At 35.6% G+C, this 24,856-nt stretch overlaps 6 protein-coding genes across 8 annotated transcripts; 4 read left to right on the top strand and 2 right to left on the bottom strand.

Annotated features, from left to right (window-relative positions):
• Positions 1-1,109: 1,109 nt before the first annotated feature.
• On the top strand, positions 1,110-5,365 carry LOC114725361 (probable prolyl 4-hydroxylase 9). Of its 3 annotated transcripts, none has more exons than XM_028911861.1 (8): positions 1,111-1,400; positions 1,495-1,623; positions 2,306-2,463; positions 3,189-3,291; positions 3,385-3,480; positions 4,312-4,377; positions 4,474-4,593; positions 5,017-5,365. In XM_028911861.1, the coding sequence occupies exons 1-8, from the start codon at positions 1,287-1,289 to the stop codon at positions 5,098-5,100; spliced, it is 870 nt and encodes a 289-aa protein (XP_028767694.1). In that variant the 5' UTR covers positions 1,111-1,286; the 3' UTR covers positions 5,101-5,365. The 3 variants fall into 3 exon arrangements, with proteins under 3 accessions (XP_028767696.1, XP_028767694.1, XP_028767695.1); XM_028911862.1 differs by having other exon boundaries at positions 1,498-1,623; XM_028911863.1 differs by lacking the exon at positions 4,312-4,377 and having other exon boundaries at positions 1,110-1,400.
• A 974-nt stretch (positions 5,366-6,339) lies between these two features.
• On the top strand, positions 6,340-8,825 carry LOC114725363 (leucine-rich repeat protein 2). The gene is made up of 7 exons (XM_028911865.1): positions 6,340-6,553; positions 6,819-6,951; positions 7,048-7,119; positions 7,638-7,781; positions 7,893-7,964; positions 8,069-8,140; positions 8,477-8,825. The coding sequence occupies exons 1-7, from the start codon at positions 6,475-6,477 to the stop codon at positions 8,544-8,546; spliced, it is 642 nt and encodes a 213-aa protein (XP_028767698.1). The 5' UTR covers positions 6,340-6,474; the 3' UTR covers positions 8,547-8,825.
• A 2,196-nt stretch (positions 8,826-11,021) lies between these two features.
• Positions 11,022-13,465, top strand: LOC114725372 (PXMP2/4 family protein 4). Its single transcript, XM_028911875.1, has 4 exons — positions 11,022-11,470; positions 12,117-12,345; positions 12,823-12,947; positions 13,048-13,465. The coding sequence occupies exons 1-4, from the start codon at positions 11,114-11,116 to the stop codon at positions 13,132-13,134; spliced, it is 798 nt and encodes a 265-aa protein (XP_028767708.1). The 5' UTR covers positions 11,022-11,113; the 3' UTR covers positions 13,135-13,465.
• A 614-nt stretch (positions 13,466-14,079) lies between these two features.
• LOC114725368 (uncharacterized) lies at positions 14,080-17,169 on the bottom strand. The gene is made up of 2 exons (XM_028911870.1): positions 16,157-17,169; positions 14,080-15,789 (listed from the first exon to the last, which is right to left on the bottom strand). Exon 2 carries the CDS (start codon positions 15,663-15,665, stop codon positions 14,634-14,636), a length of 1,032 nt encoding a protein of 343 aa, XP_028767703.1. The 5' UTR covers positions 15,666-15,789; positions 16,157-17,169; the 3' UTR covers positions 14,080-14,633.
• A 165-nt stretch (positions 17,170-17,334) lies between these two features.
• LOC114725369 (histone deacetylase 6) lies at positions 17,335-19,248 on the bottom strand. The gene is made up of 4 exons (XM_028911871.1): positions 19,154-19,248; positions 18,779-18,918; positions 17,914-18,039; positions 17,335-17,811 (listed from the first exon to the last, which is right to left on the bottom strand). The coding sequence occupies exons 1-4, from the start codon at positions 19,187-19,189 to the stop codon at positions 17,631-17,633; spliced, it is 483 nt and encodes a 160-aa protein (XP_028767704.1). The 5' UTR covers positions 19,190-19,248; the 3' UTR covers positions 17,335-17,630.
• Positions 19,249-20,532: 1,284 nt separating this feature from the next.
• On the top strand, positions 20,533-22,182 carry LOC114725371 (40S ribosomal protein S29). Its single transcript, XM_028911874.1, has 3 exons — positions 20,533-20,695; positions 21,608-21,707; positions 21,860-22,182. The coding sequence occupies exons 1-3, from the start codon at positions 20,634-20,636 to the stop codon at positions 21,866-21,868; spliced, it is 171 nt and encodes a 56-aa protein (XP_028767707.1). The 5' UTR covers positions 20,533-20,633; the 3' UTR covers positions 21,869-22,182.
• Positions 22,183-24,856: the final 2,674 nt, after the last annotated feature.

The raw sequence follows: 24,856 nt of genomic DNA on the forward strand, positions 1-24,856 counted from the left end.
GGGCCCAAAAAAAAAAAAAAGACTTGCTACAAATAAGTCGAAATTTAGAAGAGGAGGATGAGGAGGTACTCTCTGGGCCACCGCATCTTACATTCTTCTTGTTGACACGAAAGCCTTCAACGCCAAAATAGCACGCTGGCCCTTTTTTAAAAACAAAAAAATAACCTACCAAAAAAAACAAAAAAATAAAATAAAACGCATTAGTTATAGGGGAAAAAAAAGGTACATAATTATTGTCCATCCTTCTTTGTTTATGAAGATATTAATATTTCGCAGAGACTTTTTAATTGGTGTTACAATTTCACCATGCTCAAGCTTGCTGATTAAAAAAAAGACGGAGCATTGTTGATATGAGAGCACGCCATGGCAGTTTTGCCCCGTGATGGAGACCCTGGCCTATTAATCAAAATGAAGGTTCAGACTGCGTTAAAATATTGCGGGAGGTATTTCTGATTAATAAATATTTTTATAAGTGTCCCTTATATTTGCCATTACTTCTAATTCTTAATATAAAAATTAGTTTAATTTTTAATTTGCTTATAAATATAAGACTTTAATTCATTTTATTTTGCATACTTATCTATTTTTTAAGATAGTTTTTATAATAGTTATACATGTTAAAGTTTTATTAAATAATACTTTTACCTAATACATATTATTAATACAGGTATTTTAAAGAAGGTAGCATAAATTTATTACAAATGACTAATTAAACAAATTTTTTAAATTTATTCAAATAAATAAATCAACTAGTTTTTGTACTATTTTTTATTTTAATTATAATACCTCATTTGTAGTTTATAAAGAAAGTTTTATAATTAGAACATAAGATAGTACTCCTCCGATCCTAAATGTAAGATCCTTATACTAGTGTGTATAAGGATCTTACATTTAGGATCGGAGGAGTATTAAGCATAGAAAGTAGTATTTTTTTTTTTTAATTTTTGTCATGGATCATATTTAATATTTAACATTGAGATTTATAGGACTTGATTTTAATTTTCTCATGAGATGTTACATGTAGCAGATGGAATGGAGAAAGGAAGGGTGTAGAACTTGGACGGAGCTGTTGTAACCTGCCAACCTGAACAAGAGAAACTCCCGCCATTGTCGTGTGTGTTGAGTCACATCTTCTCCTAGAACAAAGACAAAGCAACCAAAAAGCTCCAAATCTTGATTTTCACTGTCGAAATCCTCCATTATACCCCACATCGCCCACGTTCTTAAAGCCTTCCCAGCGCAAACATTGGAGGAGAAAGTGAACTGAGGAGAGATAAAGGAACACCATGATGAAAGCCAAAGCAAAAGGCTCCAATTTGAAGTTGGGTTCACCTTCTTTGATCCTCTTTTGTTCTCTTTTCTTCTTTCTTGGACTTTTTCTGTCCACTATCCTCTTTCAGGTCTCTTAAATTCCCTCTAAAATACTCGATCGAATGACTGCCTGGTGAGTGCCTGATCAATCTCGTGACTTGAATTCATTATGTCATTTGATAGCAGGATTTGGGCGACGCACGGCCTCGATCTGGAGCTAGAATACTTGAAGAATCGGTGGCGAAGAAGGATTATGACCCGCTTGAACATGGCAAAACCGGGGAAGATTTTGTTGAATCAATTCCATTTCAGGTGATTCGTCTTCTTTTTATCTCTATCTGGCCATATCTGTTTCACATTTATGCTCGTGGCTAATGAATGCAAACATTATCATGACTTAAGTCTGTTAATCTCATGGGATTATCACAGTACGGCCCGAGATTCAATGTGATACCTCTGTTCATGTAAAAGTTGCTTGCTTTGTTAGTTCAAGGTATTAGATTATCTATTTGATTCACATTTGGAGGTACATGGACACATAGAAGCTAGACAAACTATCGTCATTTAGGACTATCGTCTACTGATGCAGTCTTTCATAGGGTATTTCATTCTTATTTCTTCTTTCCTAAAAATGATGCAGCGGGCAAGTCTGCTCCGTTCTTTTTTGTTATGAATTTATCCGACTCTAGCGAATAGAGGAAGGTGAGTTCATATCTGTCCCTAAATTTTTTTTTTTTTGGGGGGGGGGGGGGGAGAACATTGCTTAAGTGTGCTCATGGGAAGTGATACTTGTATATATTGTATTGATTCTTGCTCTCATCATCTTAAGTAATAACATAATCCTGACAAATGGTTCTCATCATCTTAAGTATTAATATCTCCGGCTGTGATGGAGCCTTCAAAGAGAAAATCTCTGCCTTTTAGAAACGTCCTGGAACTTTTTAGTGTTACTGCTGCTCAATGTCATTCTCTTCCTTTTTCTCTCTTTTTGCAGGTTTTAAGTTGGAGGCCAAGGGCAGTATACTTTCCAAACTTCACAAGTGCTGAACTATGTGACCGCATAATTGACATGGCAAAGTCAAAACTTCAACCATCAAAGTTAGCTCTGCGGAAAGGAGAATCTGCTGAGAGCACCAAGGGCACTAGAACAAGGTGTTATCCTTCTCACGTGCATTATCTACTATAATTCTTCTCATGCTTTTTTAGTAGATAGCTACTTATTTATAGCTTGGAGTTCTGCATATAACATGCACTTGTAGATTAACATGACCAATCTTAGCATAGATAGGTCTGCTTAAATGAGTCAAACTAGATTTGGTAACGTTTTTGAATTACTTATCCTGCATGGCGATAAATGTTATATCAGCTCTTTCATATTCGTGGTTTTTAGGCTCTTGAGTTTATGTCATCTATCATTGATTGAGCTCGTATCAAAAAATAAAATTTTTGTGACATGGGGAAGTTAGAACTCTTAAGCATCACGAACATCAATTATTTGTTTGGGATGCTCGGTTCTCTTCACATAGATTATTTAGCGTGCTGTGATAATTGATGGTTTACGAGTAATAAGATTTTTTTAAAAATGATGTATTATAAATTAGGTAGAAAAACCTTGTAAAAATTGGTTTATGGGAGACTCCTCATTTTAAATGCGAAAGGTAGATCTTTGATTGAATGGATTGTTCCACCCCACTGAAGGCCCGTCTCTCACATATTAGTTATGACTATACATAATAACCCTACCATATTATATTCTGGAGCATAAAATGCAGAGAAAACAGCTAGATTATGATGCCATCACGTGTTTTTGCGCACGAATTTTATCATTTGAACCTACCAGAATTGTGTTGCTGCTACTAATTTGTACTTGGAAACAGTTCAGGCACATTCATCAGCGCATCAGAAGACAAAACTGGCATCTTGGAGTTAATTGAGAGGAAAATTGCGAGGGTCACGATGCTTCCAAGGACCCACGGAGAGGTATTTACTCTTTTTAAGATTTAACGCTCTCTAAAGGGTTAGTGCTCATTGCTCAAGATGAGTGAAGTGGAGGTTGTTGCCAAAATCTTGCAGGCATTCAACATATTGCGGTATGAGATTGGCCAAAAATATGATGCTCATTATGATGCGTTTAACCCAGCTGAATATGGCCCTCAACAGAGTCAAAGGGTATCATTATTGTTAAGGAATTCTTGTCAAACACCACTTTTTGCCATCTTGCTTTTCTTTGTGGCGGTATTCTTGGCTGAATCATTCTTTCTGCAAATCTCTCTTTTCAATAATTTTATGTCTTGTTATGTGCTGTACCTGACACCTGTTGTCTTCCTTTTTAGGTTTGATTTAACTAAAATCATATTCACCTCTTAGATCTCTCAGATTTTTTTTTTTTTGGGGGGGGGGGACTATATAGCAGTTCTTATCAAGATTATGAAGTAAGCCTCTGGTCATTGGGCAGCTAGTTCTTCTTATTTCTAGTGGTACCTGTTGTATGATATTATTTGGACAGCAAATTCACTGTGGGAATAGACAGGAGTTGGAAAGCGAAAGAACCAAATGGGAAAATAAGGAATAAGCAAAGCAAGTAGAGCATTCTTTAGTACGACTTTGACTTTACCTTCACTGCCCAGATTGATTTTCTCCATGTTAAGTTTGTTTCAATATTTTGACCAGTCCAAAAGTTGTTCTGATCACCTATTTCTCGTCATGCTCACATGAATTGGTCCCAAAACACAGACAGAAGCCACACAGAGATCCTATAAAACTTTGACCAATTATGGCTGACAGTGACCCCTGGTGGTTTAGACCTGTACCGGTTAAATAATTAGACTAAGACCAGAAATCAGTTCAGATTTTATATATTATATGCCCTGCCAAGAAACTCAAGAATTTAACAACTTAAAAGAAGTTGGTTAACTATCTTCTCTTTCAAAGGCCTTTCTTATGCCTGATCGGTCTGTTTATGGGTCTCTTCTTATGTATATATCCATGCTCAATAAGCAGGTCGCTTCCTTCTTACTATACCTATCAAACGTCGAAGCAGGGGGAGAAACCATGTTCCCTTTCGAGGTAGATTGGGGAATTTTACGTCATCGGAATTGTATGGCACTTTGTAATATGGATCTCGATATAGATGTAGTCACTGGACAATGCTGTAACTTGCAGGATGGTATGAACATTGGTAGACGTTATGATTATAAAGAATGCATTGGTTTGAAAGTGAAGCCGCGTCAAGGTGATGGACTTCTATTTTATTCCTTGCTTCCAAATGGCACAATCGATAAGGTAATCCATTTTAGAGAATCTTCCCTTTTCAAACAGTAATAATACATGCATATAATTGCTGGTCCTCTTGTGGTACATATGGGTAGGTATAATACTGGAAGAGCATCTGAGAATCAGATGAAGATTTTTTGGACAATAATGATGGACTGGATAGTATTTTCATGACGATGCATGGAGATTGCTCTTATCATCCTTTTAATAGAAAATACTTGTGTACTTTCGCTTTTAATACTGAGAAGTAAATTACACTTACTTTTCTTGAATTTCATTAAATTCACACAAATATCATATATTTTAACCATATACAGTTATATCTTTGGAATTTGGTAACAAAAAGTTTCATGGTAACTTAATGTCCAATAATGTCGCACTTGCTACATTATTTGGTTTGCTTTTGGTACAAGTAACTGAACTTTACTGCAGACTTCTCTCCATGGAAGTTGTCCCGTGATTGAAGGGCAGAAATGGGTGGCGACAAAGTGGATTAGAGATCGAGATCGAGTCTAAAATGTCTTTTCCCCCCCAGAACTATGCCATTGCCCTGACATGAGATTTTTGAAGCAGCCTAATGTACTAAAAATAGGTCAAAAAATTGATTGTATATGTTACTATGTGCAAGATATATCTCATTTAAAAGTTTGTACGAAATGCTTTGACAGATTTACTCACACGGTGTGATAACTAATCACCATTTAGCTGAGTTGTATAGGTTCACTAGTTATTGCTTTGAAGTTTCGTGTTAAATTTTGGAATGTTGGTTTTCAGTTACGGGAAAGGGAAAAAAAAAAAAAAGAAAGAAAGAAGAAAGACTTCTCTTTTCAGGGGATGGCTACGGAAAAAAAATTCAGTTCAGCTGGTAAACTAATGTCGTGATTTTTTTTTAAATAAAAAAGAATTTGGTAATGGGAGGAATGATATTTGTATTATACTACTGAGAATGTCGACTTTCTTTTTTTTTTTAAACAAAAAAAAGAAAATTGATTTGATTTGACTAAAAAATTAATAAATTGATAAACTGATTACACTTTTTAATTCTCATTGTTGGGATAGGGAGTATTTTTCGTTGGCAAAAGGGACCAATTCCCTACAGGCATAGACAAGGATAAATTCTCTCTAATTAAGTTTGTTGCATATATAAAAAAATTATCAAATGAAACTCTTGTAGGTAGCATGATAATGTTTTTCTGACTCTTTGAATTGTCCGCTTACATGTCCATAGTAAAATCACTTTTCATTTATTTCTTCAATTAAGACAACTCTCCAAAAGTTATTACTAGCATCAGTCTGGTGTCTGGAAGCTTTTTTATCTCAGGAAGAATAGAAGTATAGACATCTTTTTAAACTAATCCCAAGAGAAAGCTTTTACCAGACAGCCAGTTACTCTGATAGAAAGACTGATTCTCTCGCTATAAATTCACTATCATGTTAGTAAATTAAAAATTAGGACTCGCTATATGAGTTAACATAAATTAGTAAATTAGTATTTTTTTTAATTTATCTCTGAAAAATATATTTCAAACATTTGGATTTTTACGAAAACAAAATGGGTGGATTTATTAATGGTCAAAGAAGTCAGTTTCCCCATTGGGAGTCAAACACAAACAGCAACACCACTTTCCTAGTAACAACGTTCCTTCCCAATGTTTCCGGTGTGACTGGGCCCCACAGTACGCGCCAATTAATCTGTCACTCACCCCCTTCCCATGATACTATGATTTGCTTTCCACTTTTCCTCTCCCACTCGTCTCTCTGTTCAATTTCAAACACTATTCCCATTCTATTCTAACTTTGACTTAGACTCTCTCTCTCTTCTCTTTTCTCCTCCTCCTCCTTCGTCCTCTTCCTCTTTGCCGTCGTTCTGTTTCTCTGCATAGAATAAAGATGACTCCTTTCGTTTGCCTCTCTTTCTTGTTTCTCCTTCTCCAGTGTCCCCTCCCATCGTTCTCAACCAATTCTGAAGGTATGTTCTCCTGATTCTCATCACCTCTTTTTTGCCCCGTTTAATTTCCTCTCTTTTTCCAATTTAAACCCATCAAGTCTTCCAGTTTTAGGATCTGAATATATCCTTTTCTTCATATTTTGATTTCTTTGTTTCTTTTTAACCTGTTTGGTTTCTGAGGAATTTGAGTAAACTACAATTACTCAGAATCAAAGTTCAGATGTTAAGCTTCAAAAAGTTGAGAATTTTCTCTTTCCCATTATATGGTTTTGAATTTTTCGTGTAGGAAATGCTCTGAATGCTCTGAGAAGCAGGCTATCTGACCCCCACAACGTTCTGCAGAGCTGGGACCCAACTCTGGTTAATCCTTGTACTTGGTTCCATGTTACCTGTGACTCCAATAATCATGTGACTCGCTTGTATGTTGCTTCCATTTCATTTCTGTTTTATATTTTGATTTGAACTTTTTATGCTTGTTCGGCTTCTAATCAGCTTGTCTATACTTTGAATTTCAGAGATTTGGGCAACTCTAACGTCTCTGGAACTCTAGGCCCAGAACTCGGCGAACTTCACCATTTACAATACTTGTACTTGGCCTTACCTCTTTTGCCTTCTGCTATTTGTTTTGGTTGTTTGTTATGAAGCTTAAAGTTCAGTTTGGAGCCTCTTTTTAGTTTTACTCTTATAAGTCACAACTCATTACAGAATAGGAGAAATACATGTTCCAATGAAATAAACGTGACAAGAGGATATCATTTTCAGAGCCCAACCCCATATTGTTGAGTCTTTCATCAAAAGGAAATGAAAGATCTTCATACGTTACGTTTTCATAAAGCAAACAAACACCTACGAACCATCGAAGTTTTCTCATGAGCTATTCCTGTCCCTTGACGAAGGACAGATTAAACACTGATTTCTGAACCAGACCGGTCTTAAATGAAGGCATTATATTTGCTGTCTATTCATATGATTATGATTGGCTGGATAGGTAGATTGGGATTACTTCTGATTATTTCTCGATCAAGGATGAGCTCCAAGTTATTTGATAGTTACTTTCAATTGGCCAAAAACAAGTCGGGGTTTCTGAAATTGGTGATTTTTGCAGGGAGCTGTATAGGAATGACATAAGAGGGAAGATTCCTGAAGAATTTGGGAACTTGAAAAAACTAGTTAGTCTGGATTTGTATGATAACAAGTTTGAAGGCGAGATCCCAAAATCATTTAGCAAGTTGAACTCTCTCAGATTCCTGTGAGTATATCTATCTTGATTGCTCAGAAACCTTCTCAAAATTATATAGCTCTTGAACAGAATGATATCTAAATTCCCATTTGCCTTGGTTTCTCTGTATCCAAACTTCAGCCGCCTAAACAACAACAAGCTTTCGGGCCCAATCCCAAGACAAATCACTCGTCTAACTAATCTCAAAATCTTGTAAGTTTCCGTTTCTTCTACTTCATTGTGGCTTGTGATTTCTCTGCTGTCGCTTATATGATCTAATGGAAATATGTTGATGAACTCATTTTCTCATGTTGCAGTGATGTTTCTAGTAACAACCTGTGTGGAACAATACCAGTAGATGGCCCTTTTGCGTCTTTCCCCGCAGAAAGGTAAGTTTTTTCACCAATTAATCCTGTTCATGATGAACTTAAATCACTTCAAATGCCACTTTAGGTGAAATAAACCAGAAAATACCAGATTCATTGAATGGGTACTAAAGTAGACTGAAACCCTATCCCAAAAATTAGCAGGTTAGAACTAACTCACATAAATAACTCATTGAGCATCCCATACCACTCAACATGGGACTTACTATACCATACTACTACGTCCATCAATTCAACCAAAATCTGCAAGGATGATATACTTTAATATCTCCAAACTAATAGCTTAGTTCATGAAAAATCTCATAATAATCTCTGATGTGGGCTTGCTTACTCTTGCAGCTTTGCAAACAACAGTAAACTGAAGGGTCCAGAGCTGAAAGGATTGGTTTCTTACAATTTTGGATGCTGAGGAAAAGCTATTATTTGGGGATAGACTATATGAAGAGAAAGAGAATCTAAAACAATATATGGTTGCCATGGAAGAGAACCTGATATATGAATAATAAAAGGGATCAAGTAAAATTAGATCTGATCTGATTGTATGGCCTATTCAGCATATAGCTGAGCTCAGACTTTGATGGTGATGAGCACTTATCTCTTAAGGAAAACCTTGTTTGTTATACTACCCTGAAGCATAAAGATATGAATACCTGGTTTGTTTGGAAAATCTATATATATCAATATAAAATCTAAAGACGATTTATAGTTTGTGTGTGTGTTTGATTTGGAAAGTTGCCCATTCTGTGAAAGAAAATTATTAAATTGTAAATCGCTGGTTTCAAATGATTACTTGATTGACAAATACTAGCATATCATTTAGGTTTGTTTATGTGATTCCAGAAAGGCAATATTATGTTTCTAGGATTTTAGCCAAAAAAAAGATTGAATTAATATTGATATAATTTATTAATCAATACAAAAATATGAAATTTATAAGAAATTGTATTACTTAAAAATTTATAAAGAGTTAATATAATTTCTAGTCTCTTAAACTTATTCTCATTTTGGTTTTAATTTTTTAAATTTCAAATCATAAGTTTTAGTCTCTTAGTTCAAGTTTTTATTGGATTATAGGGATTAATATTTTTAAATGAAAAGGAACTGAAGGGGTTAAAATCTATGATTTGAAATTTGAGGGACCAAAATCAAAATAAGAAAAAACTTAAAGGAGTAAAGTTTGTATTAACCCATTTATAAATTATAATTAATACATTTTTTCTCATATTCTGTGCAATGTACCACCTCTAGTCCTAACTTCGTTTATAAATTATAAGACCCGTTTACATTATAAACGAGGTATTATAATTAAGACCGGAAGTAATAATTTTTTAAATACACATTGCAAACTAAGGAATAAACAATTGTTTAGAACTGACTAAAAGTTGTTCATGTTTTTTTCTTCTGCCGCTTAAATTTGTGCGTGAGATTGCGAACCCATAATTTAAAGATATTCCAATTCAATGAAAGTCTAATTTTATAAAATTTTTGTTTTTAAAAAGACAAATATCATAAGTTGCGGGGAAGGACGAAGGAGTGGTCATGATAAGGGAAGGTCATGAATCATGATAAGGGAAGGAGTGGTTGTAGTAAAAAATTAAAAATTAAAAATTAAAAATGTTGGCATGCTGTCGCCCGCTCGCCCCAGGACCTCACCGCAAAATCACGCCCCAGCATTGAGCCGCCTTCCCAGATACTGAATTGGCCAGCGATTTTACACGTGGCATGAAAGTGGTGGCCGATAGGACACTTGTCAAAAAGGTGATGGCGTGGATTGTGCCGCATTTCCGACAACATCGTGAAATAAAACTGTTCTTCGAAGCCTGATTAAAATATTAGCATATTTGTTTATTTCAATTACTTTTTTTTTTAAAAAAAAAAGGAACTTTCTGGAACATGATTAAAATATTAGCATATTTGATACTCCTCCGGTCCTAATTATAAGATCCAATTGACTTATTTGAGGAAATTAAGGAAGTAAGTTAAGTTGGTTATTTATAATAAATAAGTGTTGTCATTCCTAAAATATCCTTGCTAATTAAGTATATTGGCTAAAACTATCATTATTAGAAGGATTATCTTGGAAAAAAATGCATAAATATAAGAGACAAAATGGATTGGGTCTTATAATTAGGACCAAATAAAAAGTCAAATTGGGCCTTATAATAAGAACCGGAGGAGTATATCATATTTATAACAAATGGTCATACACAACGGACAAATACCACTCGCTTTTATTTTCCGTGCTTGTATTTAATTTAATTAGTGCTAGCTAGAGAAAATAAATAAATAATTAGAAAACGAACAAAGTAAAAATGAAAAATTAGAAAGAGCGTTTTAGGGGAACAAAGACAAGAGCGGTTCATGAATCGAGTACAAGTTGATTTGCCTAGCCGAGGGAGTAAGAAACTACTTCCTCTGTTCCTTATTATAAGAGACATTTGATGCTTATTGCATGTTCCTATATATAAGAGACACTTAAAAGTTGTCTCTACTTTTTTATGTTGATTTCCTATTTTACCCATATTTATTGTCTCCAACTCACACTCTCTCTCCCTCCTACTTCTCTTTCTTTTAATAATTTAATTGTTCTCTCTCATGCTCTCTCTCCTTATTAATGAGGGTATTTTTGGAAAAAAAATTATATTTTTTACACATTGATTGTTCTTAACTAATTTTAACTGTTTTTTTAATCAACGTAATTCGGTTATTTGTCTTTTATAATAAGAAACGAAGGGAGTATTTCACAATTAGGAAGAAATTCCGGCGAGAAATGGTTTTTATTTGGGCCAACGATTAGGAAGAAATTGATATTGCCACCTTTTCCTGCAAAGTAGCATTCCGCTTTGAACAGCGGCTTTCGTCGTCCCGTTCGCTTTTGAGTCTCTCTACTAGTTATTTATTAGGTCTAAGCCCGCGTTAACCCCTCCATTCCCAGAGTCCAAACCCCTAAAAATCTTTACGGCTAAAGTTCAGGGAATGGCATACCGCAAAATGGGCAGTGCGTTCTTGAGGAACACCTCATTTTCTCGCTTCTGGGTACAGAAGCATTCGACCAAGCGTGTTAGTGATTTCACCCGAGCTCCGCTTCTGTGTAACCAAACCCAGTACAGAGCATATTTTCGTTCCCCAGATTTTACAAAGAAAGTCAGGGATTATGCCATTTCCCCTTCTTCGTTTCTTTCTTCCTCTTTTGCTTCTTCTTCATCGTCTTGCGGTTGTCTCTCCAAGGTTCGTTTTGTAGGTTGGTATTTGGGGATGATCAAGTCGCGCCCGATTCTTACAAAAAGTGTTACTTCTGGGCTTATTTACACGGCTGCTGATTTGTCCTCCCAGGTACGAAAACCCCTAATGTCTTTCTGGATTCTTCATTCTTGTATAAGTCTTGACTTAGCGGACGTGAAGTTTGGTAGGTGAAAGAGAGAGAATGCGTTGTTTGATATGAACCATTATCGGTTGAAGTCAAAGTTATACTTTATGCATCTTTATTATTAAAAGGGATTTTGTTGATCAAATTCTTTTTCCATTTTCCTAGTTTTTCCCTAGCTCTTGTTGGATTTGGAATGGGTTATTCCCCCTTCCGAGCTTATGGGGTTTCACCTGAAGGGGTTTAATCTTTGCAAGTTTCCCCACTTTTTAGCAGAAAACAGTATATATGATTATGAAGTTTCTTGTTTCTCACCATTATTGTTTTTATGGAGTAAATCCGGGAGCTGTTAAGAATATTCCGCTGGCGCATGTTGCTTGGAATTTTAGCGCTTTCTTTGTTGTATTGGATAGCCATCCATTCTTGGGATTTATGTACTCGCTATTGCTGTTATATAGACTCTCAAAATCTTGCAGTAATTATGACATTATAATAATTCCCTTTCACTGTTTTGGTTTATCTTGTGCTAGATATGTGATTTTGGACCCTTTATACTTCATGTTCAATTTGTTGTTTTTGTCATATTCACTTGCTAATCAAATCTAATTTCTTCAGACTATTTCACCACCATCTTCAGAACCGTTTGATTTTGTGAGGACATTACGCATGGCAGGATATGGGATGATTATTTTAGGACCCTCACTGCATTTCTGGTTCAATTTTGTGTCAAACCTTTTCCCAAGGAGGGATCTTTTCTCGACATTCAAGAAGATGGCAATGGGCCAAGCAATTTATGGACCTATCATGACTGTCGTTTTCTTCTCCTTGAATGCTTTCTTGCAAGGTATTTCCTTAACAGAGTGCATTTGTGGTTTGTATTGTACTGTACTAAACCTATATATGTAATTTATAGAATACTTCAATATTCTTAGGCTATGAATAGTGTGACTCACCTGAACCTCTATGTAAAGAACATGACCCCCGTTTCAGTTTTAATATATATCATGTTTACTCAAGTGTCTCTGAGACGTTGTTTATCGCATTCTGTTTGTGTCTTGTGTTTATGCTTTTGATTCTTTAACTTGAAAGAGGCCCAAACTCTTCTGACTTGTTGGAGAAAAGAGGGAAAAATTGACAACTGGGGTTACAGCGGATATTAGATAGGAATTTGTGTTCTAAAACTGTGTAGCGGTCCATATCTAGTGGGCAAAACATAACAGAAGATTTCAAGACTTTTTTGAAGTAAATCACAATGTCTCTCAGAATCGCGTCATTATATTTGCTGTTTGAATATTTTAGTTTAGCTTTCACTTTTTTCCAGGTGAAAACAACACAGAGATCGTTGCACGCTTAAAGCGCGATGTACTGCCTACGATGTTAAATGGAATTATGTACTGGCCTGTTTGTGATTTTATAACATTCAGATTCGTTCCTGTCCATTTACAGGTATGTATGAGGTTTATTCCTTCATATTTCCCTTCTATTATTGCAACCTGCTATGGATGGTCGTTAATTCCTGAAATTTTGTATTCATATATTTTGGCAGCCACTAGTCAGCAATTCATTTTCATATGTGTGGACCATTTATATGACGTATATGGCAAACCTAGATAAAGCAGAGGCTGCGAGTTAATCAACTTAGTTGGAGGAATCCTTGTTTCATGATCCAAATATGGAGTAATAGAGTCTTAAGACTTTATATAATAGTTACAGTATACAAGCCAAGCCGATCTCTTACAGGACATGTTGTAGTTAGTATTGTGCAGGTAGGACGCTCTAAGATTCATGATGTGGATCAAATGCTTACTTGTTTCAAGCAAATTTTCTTTTGGAGAGTTTTTTTCTCTCTCACTTAATGGTAATATTACAGTATCCATTTTTCTTAGGGGACTGGACCGACTAGGACTCTGTAAAGCGTTTTCTGTTACTAAGGACATGGTTTTTGGCTTACCTTTTCATTTAGATATTTGGGGTTGATTTCTTATTCTTTTAGATTTTAGCTCCTACGATGCTGTGTGAACCCTTGGAAATGTAATCGTTTTAATCCAACGAGCTGTTGACTGTTGAGGTTGAATATCGTTTGTGAAGCTACTACCACTTCTAAAGGCGGTTTTGTGTAAGAAGCAGCATAACGAAAAAGTGGATAATGATGAATGTTCATGAACTTACTCTGCCACTCTGACTTCACGGGTAGTTTGATGTAATTGTCTTCTAAAGAGGAAAGAGAAGCGATGGAAAAAAATTATCTAATTTAAATCAAATTCGGGTGTTTTGTATAAAATTCACGATTATTCCCGAAGGCAGCAGATAATCTGATTGTAAAGGCATATTTAGGTTGGAGTCTTTTTTAAGTTTATCGATGCAGCAGGGAGATCACATGACATTGCCACTTCTAGAGTAATGTTTGGATAAGGAGAAGAGGGGAAGGGGGGCGATAAGGTTTTATTTAGATTTAAATAAACGCACAATGTTCGGATTAATTATTCGTGTCCTTTTCTTGGCGGCTTCTTTTCTTATCAACATATCTCAGGATGCCATTTCGGAAAATTTAAAGTTATCATCTACAAATACACGTGTATAAATTAAATTGTTAAGATGTCATTCCACATCGTAAAATTAGAATGAAATCACCTTTCATTTGCTGCGGTTAATGGAGGACGTACTCCATATAACAGAAAATTGCTGAAATTAGAAGGACTAAGGAGAAACTTGTATTATATAAAACAAGAGGACCCAAGAAGTACATCCAAGCCTAGCCTACAACAATTAGTTGGCGAATCAAAATAAGCGTGGCAACAAGTGGGCATCATCAACAATCAATGTTGAACTCTTGAAAACAGTGAAGCTCTCATCCAATCAAGAGGGTCATATCTGTATAAACATGTTCCACTCCCCAACAACCCTCAGTCCCTGTATCTTTCGTGTAATCTAGCCAACTTATACCTAGAATCCCAGATGTTACTTATTCTGTTTTGGCAATCGACGTGACTTCAGGAGATGGAAATCAATATTCATGTCAGCTGAAGTGAGAAATTATAGACACTCAAAACTTCAATCAACAAATTAATCCCTTATCTGCCAACTCCTGCCCTTTGATTCCAATTGAATTCTAATCCAGTGAAAACAGAAGCTTCATTCTTCAGAGGCGCTTAAACAAATCTTCTCAAACTGCATGGACCAATCTGGTCCAAGAATTTGTGGATTCAATTCCATTGCAAGACGAAAATCTAGAAGAGATGTACAAGCAGAATTTGTTACTGTTTGTATACATCTTCCGGGTAGTGATACATTTGAACCAGGTACCGACCGACCATTTAGTTGTCTTAAGCGCTCGCTACCCTGTCTTGACCCGGCTAAACCGAAAGAGGACTCAATCAGCTTCTTCAAATATGTATCCAGGGAATTATTCAATAGATTTACGCAATCCACAGTCACAGATAAACCCTCCTTTTCCAGCTTCTGCTCTAATCGTCTCCTCAGAGAACTCGTATCAGGTAGATCCCTACTGCCCTGACAGGTCTCCAAATATTTACGACAAGTTGATACATTAGACAGAAGTTTTCTTCCACAGCCGAAGTTCATGGATACACCAAGAGGTGCTGTAACAGGGCTCCTACTCTGGATACTAGGGCTTCCAGTCATTTGTTCAACCTCCTCCCCATCTTCAACAGAAATAGGTGGCCTACTGCCAAGGGAATGCAATTCGGTTGCACTCTGCTGCTCCTGGGCTTTGGATATCATTTCTAAAGATGTTACACTTTGAGGTTTGCCCAACGGTCTCAAAGGACTTTGCCAGTCCTTAAACTTGCCGTCCCTGCCGGCTGAAGACCTGGTTCTCTGGAGGCAAGGTGAAAAGGGATCCACATTTGAAATTTTAGCGCTAAGAGGACTGCCTATTTTTGAAGAAGCCCTTGGAGGTGGGACTTTAGCCAGCCGAGCATTCTTGAGCAGTGCCCTCATAAGTTGGTTGTGGAGAGACAGATTTTCCTTCCCTATTGTCTTGATGCAGCACCTGTTAAACTCAGACTTGCCGATCTTTAAACTGACAAATCTTTTGAGCTGTTCAATATATTTCACAGTTCTCTGATGCCCAATCTTTCGAGCAATCAAAGCTTTCAGCTCCAAAGTGTCAATTCGAGTGAAGCTTCGACTGGGTACCGTCATTTTACCCAAGTTTCATGCAGCAAACGAATCAGCATTCAAACCATCGCCCGCAATGCTTTAACAAAACCAAGATGATCGAAAACGGAAGTTTCTTTAAACCCTAATTCCCCGATAGTGTCTTCATCTGCAATTCACGAAAATATCAATCAGAAACTACTACGTATCCGCTTTTTTAATGAATTTTTAAATTCTACAATGAATTGAAATTAAACCCTTGAATGCTGCGCAGCCAAGACCTAAAACTTGCATCGTTGTTCAGATCACAGGAAAGCTTCAAATTTACGAAACCAATCATTAATCGGAAAGAAAATTAAGACGAAGATGTGCGATTGATAACAGAATATCAGTTCATTCAGTTTAACATTGAATGCCGATGGGCACAAGGTCAAATTTGAGCGATCAGCAACAAATAAAAAACACGAGAAAAAGCGTTAAAGGATTAGAACTAGAAGAAAGATGGAAAATTTACGAAACAAGGTTGAAGTTCGTACCAAAGTGATGAGAACCCGAATTCGGATAGGTTATGAAGATCTAGCGTGAAGGTTTTGCCTCCAATTGCTGCATCAGCGAATTTTGCAGCGCGCGGTTCAACGCAATGGGAACGGAAAAAGACTAAACGAAGACTAAAGACGAAAGAGCAAAATGGGCTTTTCCGACGCAACGAGCATTATCAAAGGCCCGTTTGCTTTTGACAAATATTAATGGAGCGAACTTGTTATTTGATCTTGGAGAGTCAGTTTAGGAGAATCAATTTTGTTTTTTTTTGTTTTTGTTTTTAAAGCTCCATCATCCCATTTATTAGTAATAATATTGAGTGTAAATCGCCTATAATTACACTTTCATCATCAAATATCTAAGAGGCCAGTAGCAAAAAAATATCTTAAAAAAAGACACTAGACACTTTACTTTTTGGGCTCCTTAACTTCATGTTAATTTTTTTTCCCAAATAAATCACATTCCTCAAAGTTATAGTTTATACGATGCACAACATTGCAGGGAAAATTTAGTTAATGATTAATTTAAATAGCTAAAAGATTGGAGAATAAAAAAAGGCAAATCAAGTATCTAGCCTAAATGTCTCGAACATGATTATCTCTAACAGAAAGATACTGTGTCTACAAAAAAAAAAAAGAATCTAGCTTAACCTCTTTTAGATAATGTGTACCGCATCGTTGTAAATTGTGCAAGCGTATAATCCATTCGATAATATATTCTATGTATTTTTAATGTGACAAACTCTTAAAAATGTTCAGTGATATGGTATACGGATGTCCCAGGTTAAAACAGGTAAACGAATACACCACATTCAACGTAAAGGCTAAATTCCGCGCCTAGTTTTCTCAGTTACGGAGCGTGTATAATTTTATCAGAGAAATAAACTACTCTTCATCATGTTTGAATGATGTTAGTGTAGATAGGATCATTATTAAGTGCCCAAAAACATCTTCCATTTATGAGACTAACAACTGGAAACTCCTTAACTTCAGTCACAAGTTGCACAAACCAATAATAGTAGCCATCAAGAGGCTCAGTGCTTCCAACACAAGGACTAACAATCTCTCAAACTTGATGGCATATTTCACAGAGGATAATACCGAGATAAAATTCTGTGAATGTTTGTTATTAGATTCTCTACTGAAAGTATAAAATACAAAAGAAATCCATCAAATACTCAATCACGCGGTACTAAGCTGTAAAATTATGCATCTCATCTGTCATGTTAGCGCTAGCTACCATTAGACAATCTGATAACAAACACCAATAAACCTATATTTATCTGATTCAAGTAATAGCTGGATCCTGCATACCAACATGTCCAACTTACAATATTTGCATTCATAAGATATTAATCCTAACAGCTGTAAGGCCTCTGCAAAGATGATATTCAAAGACACTGAAGATAAGATGGCCCCAAAGAAATTAAGATAAGCAAATATCCTATGGTTTACTTTTACCCTGTCAATCTCAACTACCAGATGATGAATTTTCGGCTCGATTATCTCCACTGGGAGGATGATTAATTGGGCGCAAAGGTGGAGCCTCTTTGAATTTCAATATATAGGCTATTTCATGAACCGCGCGCAGCTGTGGAATCACTTGAGCATCTAAGTAAGCATCACAGGAGAAGCACCAGACTGACAGATCACTGTGTGGCAAAGTGCATCAAGGACATGGCGTCAGTATAACTACAGATTGGCTGGGAATTGTGCATTTCAAAATAACATTTTAGATCAAAGCAGCCAATTACCTGAAGCTGAGCGCCACACTGTGACTCGTTTGCTGATAATGCTGAAGCATATGCTTGTTCACAAAACGGCTACAAAGCACATCCTTACAGGACAAACACAGCCAGTTCTCACTGGGGTGTTGGCAACTGAAAGTTTAATCCATTCACAGATTAGAAGACATCCACTTTTTTATGCAAAAACTAGGCTTCTCATCATGAAGTGTTCATATGCTTGATTCCTAGGGATCGAATACTGTTGGACACAAGCATATTGTGAAATATAATTAGGTCAACTCGGCTATCCTGAAGCCAGTGGCATCTTCCAGATACACATCTCACATGCACTTCTTCAACTGCCAAACCTTCAATCAACATGCATAACTCACATGTCCAAACCATCCGTCATTGCTCATTTCCCTTGAAATTAGCTCTCCATTTAGCCCCCCAGTCCATGCACTGAACGTGTAGGCAGTGACCTATGTTCTCAGTTATGCCCATCACTTCGAATAGACCACGTAGTATTTAGAAAGTCATACACTAGTAGACTAGTATTATTGGTAAATTCCATTCACTTGCATATACGCGCTGAATTACCTTCACTTACACATAACAAACACAATTTCGGGTTATGCGTTTTCATGCCAAATTTTTTCCAAACGTTTCCAGATTTTTCCAAAAATTCTTGGAGCTAAGCAAGAGCTAGGCTTTTATTGACAGTGACATGGAGAAAATAACACCAAGCGTACGCCTACAGTTTTAAGGACATTCATTTCGCAGATTGAAAATCCCGTTAAGCTCCATTCGTTATTTGGTAAGTCACAGGAGCTGGATTTGGATCATAAATAAAATTGATGACATTTCAGAAGTATGAACCAGCAAAAGGTACCTATTGCAGGGAGTTTCAGGAGACGGGATGTGGGTAAGATCGGTCCCCAACGAACCAAGGTGATCGCACGAAGTTCGAGCTTCGACCCAACCCGATTCAGAGCCATATATTAAGTCGTATTCTTCTTCAAGAAGACCTTCCTGAACATCGCACAGACATGATAACAGTAAACACAAACTACATTGAGATTTTTATGAGCAAAATTGTTTCCACTCTCTGGCATGTGAAATATTGATTCTTTCCTTCCGGTTAATGAAAATATAATTAAAATGATACTTAAATATGACTAATTAGAATGATACTTAAATATGACTGAATTACGGGGGCTTTGTTAGGGATCAAAAAGGAAAATTCAGATGGAGGAGAAGTTAATACCGGCTGGGAAGAAGACGAAGCACCTGCGTTTGCCATGAACTCCAGGACACGATGAGACTGATGCCGCCGGAAGAGTGCCGTCGCTCAAAGGTTCCTTCCCGGGCCCGGCTATATATATTGTATATGGCACGGGAAATGGAAGAATCTGTATGCTAAATTAGCAATCCGGACCGTCCAAAGGGTTCATTGTAATTTAGAATTTTAATGTTTCAACAATAAAAATTTAAAATATGTATAAAATAAAATTATTTTATTCATTTTTAAGTTAAATTAGATTTGAATTGCAATAAAATCCAAACGAAAAATCTAAACTGGATGGCGAGATCTACACATTCCTCCAATCCCATGAAAGAAGCGGCATTAGGGAGGATTTGTGATTTAAATATTTGTTCAACTTTGATTTTAAAGATAAGCATGAGATATTTAATTTTAGTTGAACATAAATTTCAATTAATTGCTTAGCAAAAAGAAAAGAAAAATTGAATGAGTTCCCATTTATATTGGTACAATTTTTCACGCGTATAAAAGGAAATTTATGATGATTGATGAGTATTTTTAAGAATTCATATATTTTGATTTAAAAAAATACATTTTACGATCTTTAAATTTAAAGTTATATGGGTTGAATGCAACCTGCCCTCCATCTAGTCTCACCTAACATAGAGGTGTCTACATTTAATATGAAACATCGAATAAAATTATTTCTCTGGTCCTATTTATAGAGTAAAGAAAGAAAATATTTTTTGGTCTTATTTACGGGATACTGAGACAAATTTTTTATATAGATATATAATCTAATCCTTCATATATTATTGTATTGATTTTATTTACATGAGGTATAATATATATTAAATAAAAATAAAATTAAAAAATTGTTAAATTTTAAATGAAAGTTAATAAAATTTAAAAGTTTTCTTAGTATGTGTGATCTAAGAGTATCTTTAATAGCGAGAGACCTATACAGCAAAAAAAATTGATATGTTGGCCAAAAAAATTGATTTTGATTTACATGTGATATTTGTAATTTATCATATAAAATATATTAAATGTGTGATTATCAATGAGGTTTTTAATTTTTTATGTTGTTAAAATACTAAATTGATTTCTTAATTCGATATTATGCAAAAATAATTTATGATTATTAAGTACTCTTCGTGGTTTGAAAAATGTTATTCTTACCATAAAATCTTTCTCAAAGAAACATATTTTGAAGAATGTATTCATATTTTTGTTAGTAAAAATCCGGTTTGGGTCCATCGCATCCCCATGTCCTACCAAGGGAAGGAGTTTGGGTCCAGCCCATCCATATGCATTATGCAAGGCACTCCTGGCGGGGAAACAGAAGATTCACGGCACTCATATATACGACACCGTCTTGGCGCGATTATAACACAGAATTAGGGTTTTGACTCTCGGATTATTTCCTTGACCTCCTCTGTATTCATTCACTCTGAAGCTTGGCTTGCTGGCTGCAGCTAAGATGGGGCATTCTAATGTGTGGAATTCTCACCCTAAGAACTACGGCCCTGGTTCTCGCACCTGGTAAGCAAAGAAACTTTTTGCTTCGTTTCATCAGTCTATGGATATGATCGACCCTTTTCTCTTTACCTTTAGTTGGGATTTTTTCAAAGCTGTTTACTTTAAGTGCCAACTTATCTTTTAATCTGCAATGCAACGGCTGAAGCGCTGTTTTATGTTTGTGATTATGAGTATATCATCAATTGAGTTTCCTTTCTTTTTAATCTGTTTGTCTTATAATAATGCTATTACTCTGTTGATCCGATCTCTAGGGGGCTCAGCATGCAAAATCTGTATACTTTGATTTTATTGTAATAGGGTAATATTGCATTCGTCGTTATAGCATGCTCAACAGACTGGGATACTGGTTTTCAACTGCTAGAATGCTAGTTGATTAGTTGCTTTACAAATTAATAAACTGCCAATGTAGTGTCGTGGTCTTGAGCTGTGAATCTCTTGTGTAGGGAGATTCTTTCCCCTTTTTTTGGGTGAGTAGGGGAGGAGTTATATACTTATGTTTGTCTCCTCCCATTCAAATCCCTTCCTTTTCCTTCCTTTTGTTGAACCGAACAATATGTTTGGGAATAAATTAGTTGGTAGTTAAATCTTCTTTCCTTTGGTCGGGGGAATTTTACCACCTATTGTGGCTCTCCTTCTTGTGTGCATTGGCAAGCTCGGAAGATGTTGCTTCATGAGCTGCACATTTGTTTAGTGCCAAAATTACACCTTGTTAGGCATGAAAACTAATTCATGAAGATCAAGTGATGGTTGGCCTTGCGCATGATCACTTGATTTTAAGTCTTAGCCACCTTTTTTTTTTTTTGGTGTTAAAGAGGCAAGCAAAACTTGAAGTTAGGTTAAAGCAAAGCTTGAAGTTTCAGCCACTTTTGAATAGTTTTGTGGATTATGATGTTAGTTTTATCGTTTGTTTTTCAGCCGGGTGTGTGGAAACCCACATGGATTGATTAGGAAATACGGGCTCATGTGCTGCAGGCAGTGTTTTCGCAGCAATGCCAAAGAAATCGGCTTTATTAAGGTAAGTGTGTGTTTAGAATTTGTTGGTATGGTATTTTGCTGCTCTAATATCTTCTCTACTTCTGTCATTGTTTGTGATTGCTGGTTCTTGTGTCATGTTCTGTTTCACAATGAGTTCTCATTACTTACGTTCTGTTTGTTTTTCAATTGCAGTATCGTTAAAAGGCTATTCCCACACCCTTGGTAGGGTATTCTTGGAGAGTGATGGAAGAATTCTAGACTTTTACTTTGGTTTTTGATGTTTTTATTTGGAACTACTAGAATGTCAGGATGCATTGGATTCTGAGAATTCCTCCATAAATTGTCATATTCTTTTATAAAAGAGCTACTTGGTTTCCTCATATATGGGATGTGCATGAAATTGTTTTGTTCCCCTCAAGCTAACTTTTACTCGAGAAATGATGGGCAGCTGTATATATAGTGCTAGAAACTAGTAAGGTTTTATTTATAAAGAGATGGACGTATGTCGAATTTTAGTCCTCTTTTACGTTTCACCCCGCGCCTATCAAACAGTCCATTTCATAAGTGGCCTCTTTAACTAATTTTATGATTTTCTGTCAAACTATAAAAGTGGCGCTGTGGCATGGTAGCCACCTATTGGCGGCCTTATCAGGGTTCAATGCCTGCAAGCTCTACTTGCCTACCAAAAATATAAAATAGTAGTATGGATGATTATGACAGATTCCCCCCCCCCCCCCATTGTTACGGCATAACACTCAACTTTGGTTTATCTTAAATGCCTAAAGGCATTTTTACTTTATTTAACTTATTTGTTTTCTATTTTGTAAATTATTATGGAAACGTTGTTTTTTAAGACTCCTACTGTAATTTCAAACATGTTCCTGATCAATCACCTAGCTATTGAACGGTAGTTTTTCCTTTGTTAAATTATTCACAATCCAATAATTAAGCTAATTATTCACAATACAACTACTAACTTGGAGCTTGATCGATTTCTATTCTTTGACTTTAAAAATATGCAAGCTCAAAGCTTTATAGCTAATCATCATAAACAACAAATATGAATTGTTGGAAGCTCATGCTGCAAAGTTCTTTATATGATTCTAACAATACCAACAAAAAAAAGATAGAACGTGACACTGACTTTAAAATGAAATGGCAGCAGAAATATAGTAGTAGTACCTCAAAATCGATATAGCTGCAATAAAGTTTGTACAAACATTTCATCTTGGGAAGGCGTGAAGTATAGTGATAGTTGAACGAGAGGAAGACAACATTAGATCAATGTCACTTTTGTGTGCATTGTTCTACATCTAACTTCTTTTCCAGTTTCGAGTGTGTGTGTGTGTGTTATCTTCATCCTCAAAAATCCAAATGGATGATTTGCACAGCACTTTAGCAAATGACTGTTTGACAAGAATATTTAGTTATACAAGTAACTTGTCTCTCTCAATATCATTTTTTTCCCTTTCAAGAATCATTCTATTCCCTATTTGCTAGTATTTAATTACCACCTTCTTCTCACTCAAGCTTATATATGCTTAGCTTCTGCTTATAAACTAAACTTCATATATGTCTTCTAAATTAATCCTTCTTGGAATATTGTCTCTTAAACCTTGTTTTATTTTCTTTTTAATGTTTCTTTTTTTTTTATAGAAATTTTTAACGTTTCTAATCTTCCATGTCTAACCCCCCAACCTTTAGATCCATAATATATTATGCATGTAGTTACAAATTAAATACTACCTTCGATTTTAAATACTACCTCCGGTCCTTAATATAAGACCCCGTTTGACTTTTTGTTTGGTCCTAATTATAAGACCTCAATCCATTTTTTCTCTCATATTTATGCATTTTTTTCCAAGATAGTCCTTCTAATAATGATAGTTCTAACCAATACATTTAATTAGCAAGGATATTTTAGGAATGACAACACTTATTTATTACAAATAACTAACTTAACTTACTTCCTTAATCTCCTCAAATAAGTCAACTGGGTCTTATAATTAGGACCGGAGGTAGTATAAGATTTAGTTTATAGTCTTACAAACTGTATCTTATATTTAAAATCAAAAATAGTATTAGATAATAGTACATCAGTAACGCTATGGATTGGTGCATGAAAAGCTATGGAGGAATAAAGAAATGAAAAGGATATGAATATGATTTTTTTTTAAAGAATTGAAAAAGAGGTTCTTGAAGTGCTCATAACTTAAGCCGGAGAAATAGAAAGAGAGGAGGAATCTTTGAAGTCTTTGGCTTGAAGGATTATTAACTCCACGTAATAAAATCATAATAATAATAAGCACATTTTGAAAAGAGCGTGCACAATAGCCGCCAAACGGAAAGCCCCATAATTAGTTGAGTTGTAACTCACTTTTTAGTTCCCTCAATAAAATAATGAGCTGTTAGAGAAAATAATTACCATCTTATTATATTATTGTTTGATAATTCCTATTATTTGTTTGATGGCAATGGAGACATGATAAATTTTTTTTTTTTCATATTTTCATTGTTCTAAATATTTAAAAAAGCTGGAAAGGCAATGGGGGCAAAGGATTGGTCCACTGGATCATTCTATTCCATAATCACTTTCTAAGCAAACAAATAGACCCCCCCCATAAACGGACATACTTTGAGTGGGTGACTCACTTTTTAAATAATTATTATTATTATTACTATTCACATTTTGAGTGTCCTTTAAGTCACATGCCCTCCAACAAATTATTATATCTGCCTTTCTCTTCACTTACCTCATCCCTTTTCTTTAATCACCCATACTTAATCCAACAATTATAAAACCACCCCCAACCCCCCCCAAAATCATTTGATAGATTCTAATTTTTCCTCTTAATTATGATTAAAAACAGTTAAAGAAGGGAGAAATATTTTCTTATCAACAAATGAACTACTCTGGTAAATTTCTTGATGGGTATTATGAGGAAAAAAATTTATGTCCGCTTACATACTTAAAATTTTTAACTAAATCAACTTATTTTTTGAACCACGACGGGTAGACATGATGGTTTGGCATCTCGTCCCTTAAGTAAGTGGTTGGGGGTTTGATCCCCCACTCTTGTGAATAGAAAACACCACATGGCCAGTTCCATATTGCTTCGTGCGCCGACAGTAGGGATGGGGGATTAGTCCCATAGCTACCGGCTGTGGGGATATCTTGGAGAAACCTAA

Source organism: Neltuma alba, unplaced genomic scaffold, assembly GCF_004799145.2.
Source record: "Neltuma alba isolate B1F8T4 unplaced genomic scaffold, ASM479914v2 tig00012250_pilon, whole genome shotgun sequence".
NCBI lineage: Eukaryota > Viridiplantae > Streptophyta > Magnoliopsida > Fabales > Fabaceae > Neltuma > Neltuma alba.